Here is a 7,818-nt window from a genome sequence, read left to right as displayed (position 1 = left end):
GGTATTGCTCTCCGGTACAGTACAGAATCCATGCCATTAAAAAAGGACTTCAATTCCATGCGGAACACTCTCTACGGCACGGGGGAAACAACGAGGAAGAAGGGGAAAACCCACAGTGACGGCGCGCGCACGGGCGGCAGTCACGTCCCCATCCAGTGCAGCGACCAGCCAGCCATCCGGTGTCCGCGGTCAGCAGCTTGGCAGCACGCCGCCAGCACACCAGCACCGCGCCGCAGCAGCCCCTCCGCCAGCGCCCGCCATCACTGCGCGTGTGCGCGCACACCCACCCCCGCGGCCCGCCCACCACCAGCCCGGTCCCGCCGCCTATTTAACGCCGCCCCTACCCGGGCACTCGCCCCTCTCCGTCCCAGAACGCCCCCAGCAGCCTCCACACCTCGAACTCCGCGCCCTCCCCTCCGTAACCACCCGCCGCAGCGGGGGACAGAGACAGGTCGAGGAGACAAAACGCCAAAGGCCGGCGGCCGCCATGGGTGAGGAGAAGAAGGCAGGCAAGGACGCCGGCGGCGACAAGAAGAAGGACGCCGGCGCGGCGGCCGCGCCGCAGCCCATCGTGCTGAAGGTCGACTTGCATTGCGCCGGCTGCGCCAGCAAGGTTCGCAAGGCCATCAAGCGCGCCCCAGGTGCGTCTGCGCTCCAGTCCAGATTGCCGGCGGTTACATACGCAGTCCTCTTGCCGTGGGGGTTTTTTTTTTCTCTTGTTTCTGACCGTTCGTTCGATTGCCCTGTGGTCACGCGTGCAGGTGTGGAGTCGGTGACGGCGGACATGGCGGCGGGCAAGGTCGTCGTGACCGGTCCGGCGGACGCGGTGGAGCTCAAGGAGCGCATCGAGGCCAGGGCAAAGAAGCCCGTCCAGATCGTCTCCGCCGGCGCCGGCCCGCCCAAGAAGGACAAGGAAAAGGAAAAGGACAAGGAGAAGAAAGCGGACGGCGGCGAGAAGAAGGCAGACAAGGAGAAGGGCGGCGACGGCGGAGACAAGAAGGCCGACAAGGAGAAGGGCGGCGGCGGCGGCGGCGAGAAGAAGGCCGACAAGGAAAAGGGCGGCGGCGGCGGCGAGAAGAAGGCCGACAAGGAGAAGGGCGCCGACAAGCCCAAGGAGGAGAAGAAGCCCAAGGAGGTCAGTTACCTGCCGATTATTATTCAAGTCCGGTGGGGCGGCGACCCTCGTCACCGTCTGCTTCCTTGTCCTTGGTCTGCAACTGAAAGACTTTCTCTGCCTGCCTTTATTTCCAGGAGACGGTGACGCTCAAGATCCGGCTGCACTGCGACGGCTGCATCGACCGCATCAAGCGCCGCATCTCCAAGATCAAAGGTGAGGTTTTTTCCTTCATGTCCGCCGCGGTTTTGTTCCCATCCCAAGCGAATCGAATCGTCAAAAGGCTGTGAGTCTTTTCGTCGAGATTTTAATATTGGATTGGACCTGACAATTTTGTGCGCTGATTGATTCCATTCCAGGCGTGAAGGATGTGGCGTTCGACGCCGCCAAGGACCTGGTGAAGGTGACCGGCACCATGGACGCCGCCGCTCTGCCGGCTTACCTCAGGGACAAGCTCAGCCGGGACGTCGAGGTCGTCGCCCCAGGCAAGAAGGACGGCGGCGGCGACAAGAAGGACAAGGGCGCAGGAGACGGGGGAGACAAGAAGAAGGACGGTGGGGGCGAGGAGAAGAAGGACAAGGCCGCGGCCGCGGCCGCGTCGGTGGCGCCGTTACCCCTGGCCGACGCCGCCATGTACCAGATGCCCCCGCACTACGGGTACGGCGCGTATCCGCCGGCTCCCGGCGGCTACTACGGCGCCGCCCCGCCGCCGCCACCCAACCACGCCGGTGGCTTCTACCACCCCAACGCCGGTGTCCATTACCCGCCCGCGCCGGCCTACGGGTACGGCGGCCCCTCCCACCTCCACGCGCCCCAGATGTTCAGCGACGAGAACCCCAACGCCTGCTCCGTCATGTGAGCTCGCTCGATCCGCCGGTTTGCCGTCGATCGGCGCCCCCTTCCTCCGTCTCCGTGTCAGACCAAGAACCATGGCTTGGGTTTTAGCGGTCGGTTTAGTTAAATTATCAGGTAGTAGTAGCTAGTTTAATCAGTGCTCCGAGATCAGTACCAGCAGACCTGTGTAAATGAGATCAGTACCCCCGCCCCGGTGTAAGTGTAATGCAGCGTCATGTTTGTAATCTAGCCGGACCTGATAAAGTTTTGCTCTTTTGTCATGGCTAATCGCCATTTGCGACGTCGCTGATGGTGCTCAGTTGAACGGTTGAATTGAATGTGGTGTCGCGTCGCCGTCGCCGGTGAGGTCAGCGTCGTCGACGAGGCCCCTGTCTTTTGGCCCTCAGGAGGGTTCGAGACGCTCGCCAGCTTTGGCTGCTCCTGCCGGCGGCCAGACGGTGATTAACGCGTCGGCGCGCTGAGCGTCTGATTACGGTTGTCGGTTTGTGTTAGTGCAGACGGTTAAATAATTTTTTTAAAAAAAATGGGTCACTAATCACTAACGCTAATGCGGTTCTTGCTTGTGAACGGTATTGTTGTTGTCTTGTGGTTTTGGAATAGCTACGCATATCGCTAACAATACTTTAATGCTAATCGTCTTGTCTTTTTCTTTATGGGAAAAGTAAAATCCGACTGCAACGCAACGTCGTTATCTGTTTTGCTGCTGGAGCTTTCTATAGAATTTTAAGCCCCGGTGCGTGACCGAGCGACAGGGATAGCGGCCGTGGTTTTCTTCGATCTGACGGGGGTTACAAGAGGGCAGGGTGAGTAGCTGTGGGATTTCATTTCTAGGTGATTTTTTTACTGCTTTCCTATGGGCAGCAGCAGCAAGTATGCCAACCAAACTTGTCCTTCGGAGACTTCTAAAATGGTGCAATCCTGCCACAGTATGATGTGCGGGCGGGGTGTCGGGTGGTCTACGTCTGGCCCATACGTTTTGAAAACAGAGGAATACTCCATCTGCGTGTGCATAGTTGATTCTAAAGCCAGTCTCAATGCATAGTTTCATGGCACAGTTATCAAGACTATAAACTAGTTAACCGAGCCAGATGAGTTTCATGGAGATGAAACTTCTCTCTCATTTGATGAAACTCCTTCATTTAATGACTCTGCCAAGTCAGCAATTTTGCTTATGTGGCACCCTATTTAATGTGCATGACACTCTCATGAAACATGCATTGAGACTGGCCTAAAGATGCGTATCTGATACTATCTGTTGATCTCTTATCCTAATTGATGAGCATGGTAAGATGTGTGAAATTGGCTCACCAAATATTTCGTTCGCAAAACGCAATCCCACTCTCATCACGGTTGACTAAGGCTGCGTTCGGTTGCGATGGTTTTGGTCCAGGAACCACTCTAGCTTATCAAAACTATGTAAATTGATGAAGCAAATCCATATGGAATCATTCCAGGGACCCAAACCGGATCAACCGAACGAGACCTAAAAGAAACCTGACACTTTCATCTTCCTCTGTCCACTCTAGGAGTACTTCTCACCATATTCCATCCCTAGGAGCATCTTCAATAATATCTATTCAGCATTCCTATGAATCAGAGTAGTTCATTAGAGAGATAAAATTTAAGTAGGTTTCAAAGTGGATGAATTGATAACAGCCGAGACGAGACTCTTAAGTTTTAATAGAGAACTAACAATCTCTGGTTTTTGTCTCAGTGAATAGAGAACTCAACCCAATTCGCTTATTATGATATTAACCATCATTTGCCATGTGCTTCAATGTTGATGCTGTGTCAGAATTAACATTGTCCTTGCCCATTAGTCAGACCAAAATGTTCACGGAGAAGATGGTTGTAAGTAAAAGCTCGCATGGAGGGTTTGGTGAGAGGAGGAATTGGGTTGAGTTCGCACCAGAATTACCATTGTCCTTCAAAAGATCAATTCACTAGTTATCTCAATTAGCATCCCCATCTAGACTCCTTTGGATCAATCATTCCCCTCGGGGACCAGAGAGGATTGAGGAAGAATTTAGTTCAATTCTTCCTCAATCTCTTTCAATCTCCAAGAAGAATGGTGAAATCCAAACTAGCCCAACAGGCATTTGTCAGCAGCCCATCCTCCGATGAGCCATGAGGAGAATCACATATTATGATCATCGTTTCTCTGTAGTCTTCTTTTGCTGTGAGGGAGGTGTGAGCGTACCGATGGATGGTAGTCCCTGAGCCTGCAAACAGTTTAGCAAAGAAATCGGTTGGAGTCTAAAATCGTTCGCTGCATGGTGTATGTCCGAGGGCGTGCACTCATTTCGCGATTTTGTGTGAGAGAGTGCTGAGACGAGAGTACTAAATCAAATCTGCCGCCAGTTGTTCTTAAGTAAACGAATGGTTGGCTGTAGTGGGTTAGATTTTTTTTAAGGGAATGAAGTGGGTTATAATTTTTTTTTTGGGGGGGGGGGGGGGTGGGGAGAGAGATTTATATGTAGTGGGTTAGATGATAAGCGTCACTCTATCTATCGTAATCATCATCAGCTCCTCCAAAAGAAAACATGCCAAAGCCCAACACGAATCATCGGCGCAATCAACGTCGCGGAGGCGTACCGAAATTCCCAGCTCGCGCGATCTTGCACATGACAACACTAGAATTTGTCCCGGAGCTCCTTAATTGGACGACGACGCGATGCGAATCATTTGGATCTCGGTCGTCAAATATGACTCCGGCGGGCTGAGCAGCCGGCTGAACGGTGACCGGCCGTAGTGCGTACGCCACGGCGGGACGTGGCGCGTCCTACCTGTCGTCGATCGGGCGGTGCGCGCGGGCGCGCGCGTGCCTGCCGACTTGCCCATCCAGCTGGCTTAGGCTTACAGCAGTTTGGAGATTTGTAGTTTAGCACAACATCACATCGACCCTAGTACTTGGCAGGAATTAAGTAATAATGGGCTATGGATCAAACAAACTACCAATCATCATCATCACAAGCTGGAACAGGGTTACTTCAAAAAAAAAAACAAGCTGGAACAGGGTGTTAAACTCGTGTTTTGTTTTGGTGGCGCGTCCTCGTGATGATGATCACGCACGGCACTGCTCGTAATGATCATCAAGGGATCAAATGCTGGGCTCGTAATGACCGCATCCGTGTGGTACAGTAGTAGCATGGGCAGTATCTCGAGGAATATTTCAAACGTGTTAGGTCACGCGGGCCTGTCAGGCACTTCATCTCCTTGCATGGAGGCCATGGTTCACACTCCAGATGATGAACTGGCAGTGGAACGAAGGCGCAGAGCATTTTTGCCAATTCGTTTTTTTTTTTTTTTGCAGGAAGACTACATACGAGTCGTTTTCTCAAGATTCCTCGGTCGGGGCCAGGCATGAAAGACAAGCGGAAGAAGCTGAGCTCAAGTTCCAAGCGCGAATCACCCGTTTTTGGCTACAGAACGCGTGACGCGCGCGTGTGACGTCTCGGGCTCGCGGACCGCCCCCCGTGCCGCACGACGATGCTTTGGTGCAGCGTTTGCACGCGAATGTCCTATGTTTGCCGGCCGGGGTTGCAGTTGCAGTCCTGGGGGGCGGGCGACCTACAAGAGCTTGTTGCAGAGGCAGCGGAAACTTTGGGGCGAAAAAGGAGGAGGAAAGCAGGTAGCCGATCAAATACTGCTCTCGTCGTCCTGTTTAAAGGCCAAGCAAGCCTGGGCGGCGCAAGGCGAGATGGACCTTTCATTTTCATTCAGTCCTCACCTACGCGCACCGCTGTGGGAGTCGGAAACAAAAGCGCTGCGCATTGGCATTGCATTTGCAGGCACGGGAGGGAGAGGGACCGCTGGTGCACAGTGAGAGCAGGGAAGGGAATCTGGCGGCCCGGACACGGAGGAAACAGACGACGCAGCTTCTCCATCTCCATCCATGGGCCGCCGATCATTGCTCAGCTCATCATGCGAACGCGACGCCGATGCAGCGACACTCCTCTCGTCTCGTTCCTTTTCCCTTCCATCACGATATCACATGCCTGCCCCGCGGTCCTGCTCCCGCCGCTTTAGTTGTTGCCACTTCGAGGAAGAACCCTCCCAGGTGAGCCACGGGGATGGCGACAACCGGCCGGATCACCCTTTCCCGCTTTGCCTCTACTCTACTCTACGGTGTACGTACTACTCTGCTCGTCCTGTCCTCTACCTGCACTGCACCCGGCCTGCTGTCCTGGACCGGATTCCTACTCGGCTACTCCGTGCGACTGCGAGCGAGTGATGAATGTGCCTGCTCCTCCAGTGATCCCTCCTCCATCCTTTGCAGGTGGCTGCGCCATGCGAGGAGAGATTATTGCCATGCATGTGCATGTGCCGCCGAGATGCCATGCCGGGTGCCACACCCTGGGGCTCTGCTCCTTGATTCCTGAGAGAGAGAGAGAGAGAGAAGAGAGACCTGACCTGACCGCACCTTTTCGCACTGTGCAGGTGCAGTGCAGCAGGGGTTTGGTCATGGCTTTCAATTCAGGCCATACGCTGCTGTCGTCGTGATGATATCCTCAGGTCAGGTCAGGGACGCCCGCCCGGGGAACGACGATGCCTTGCCGGCCACAGCAGATCGACCCGCAGTGATATGCCCTATGCATGCGAGAGGATCCGGTGCGCTAGCTGCCTCTCTGGCCACTGGACCTCATCATGCACAAAACCTAACGTTCTGAACGGAGGGACAGATTAAGGAAAACCACAAACGCGCAAGATAACAAGATCCATGGTTAGCCTCAACCATGCATGATGATATCGTTTCATGCATGACCTGTGTCGCCGTCTCCTGCTGCTGGGTGGAGCTAGCTAGTACGTACGAATGTTGGAGCTGTTGGGCAATTAGCTCAGCTCGGCTGCACGCCGTACGTGCTCTTTCGCATCGGCATTGTTCAGTCGTCAAATGTATTGGTAGTAGTACGTGATTTTGTCTTACTACGCGTGTATAGGTTTGTTGGGCAGACACACATCAGCTTTATTTGGTGATCAGTTTTGTAATAAGAGAAAAGAAGATTCTCAATTGATGGAGTCCAGTCCATTCATAGTAAGATGTTCTTTTTTATATAGAAAATAATCTGCACGCATTTGATTTTGTTTCTCCAACAACTTCATTTGCTTTCAAGCTGTATGGAACAAAAAAAAAGAAAAATCAGGCTTTTGGACGGTATCATTTCAATGTTGAGACTGGACGACGGGTTACCTTTTTCTCTTGGACACATCAGCACATGCATGCTCTCTAATAGTACTGTAGTAGCTTTTTTCGTTGAAAAGGGACAAAGCACGTGCATGAATGTATGTATGTATGTACCCGTGCTGAGCTTGCATAATGTATCACAGCCTAGTAGTACATACAATACCGGATGCTGGCTTTGTACCTACTAATTAAAGTACTCATTACGACGCCATGACGACGACGTTGACAATAACCAAAAAAAAACTTTAGCGCTTTTCAGTCTCTGATGACTGACTCTAATAATGACATCCAGGACAAGTAATCAGAGGGATTTTTTTTTAATTTTTTTCTGTTGGCGCACGCAGAGTGGGTGATATGCTCCAGATAGACAGACATGGCTTTTACTAATAAAGAGCCTTTAGGCTACCGGACTCTGACATATATGTAATGGATGTTTTGGCGGAGAGGAGAGAAAGCGACGACGACGACAAACAAAGGCAAGGAACGCAACGCAACGCAACGGCAGCGCCCGGCCGGAAGGAGCCTAGCTAGATGAGATGCCAACAAACACAAACGCAACACCCCGTGCACGGAACAGATAAGACACTACTGTATACTATACAAGCTAATAGGCACCTGACGCTAGTAACTACTAAATATGAGTCCTCCTATTAGGCTATTATTA

The 7,818-nt window shown here is 52.8% G+C and overlaps 1 protein-coding gene across 2 annotated transcripts; it reads left to right on the top strand.

Annotated features, from left to right (window-relative positions):
- LOC8059320 (heavy metal-associated isoprenylated plant protein 5) lies at positions 341–2,249 on the top strand. 2 transcript variants are annotated; one of them, XM_021451698.1, is made up of 5 exons: positions 342–641; positions 762–961; positions 1,082–1,135; positions 1,252–1,330; positions 1,474–2,249. In XM_021451698.1, the coding sequence occupies exons 1-5, from the start codon at positions 488–490 to the stop codon at positions 1,971–1,973; spliced, it is 987 nt and encodes a 328-aa protein (XP_021307373.1). In that variant the 5' UTR covers positions 342–487; the 3' UTR covers positions 1,974–2,249. The 2 variants fall into 2 exon arrangements, with proteins under 2 accessions (XP_002467177.1, XP_021307373.1); XM_002467132.2 differs by having other exon boundaries at positions 341–641; positions 762–1,135.

The sequence above is a fragment of the Sorghum bicolor genome, chromosome 1 (assembly GCF_000003195.3).
Source record: "Sorghum bicolor cultivar BTx623 chromosome 1, Sorghum_bicolor_NCBIv3, whole genome shotgun sequence".
Lineage (NCBI taxonomy): Eukaryota > Viridiplantae > Streptophyta > Magnoliopsida > Poales > Poaceae > Sorghum > Sorghum bicolor.
This window is presented reverse-complemented; position numbering and strand designations above follow the sequence as displayed.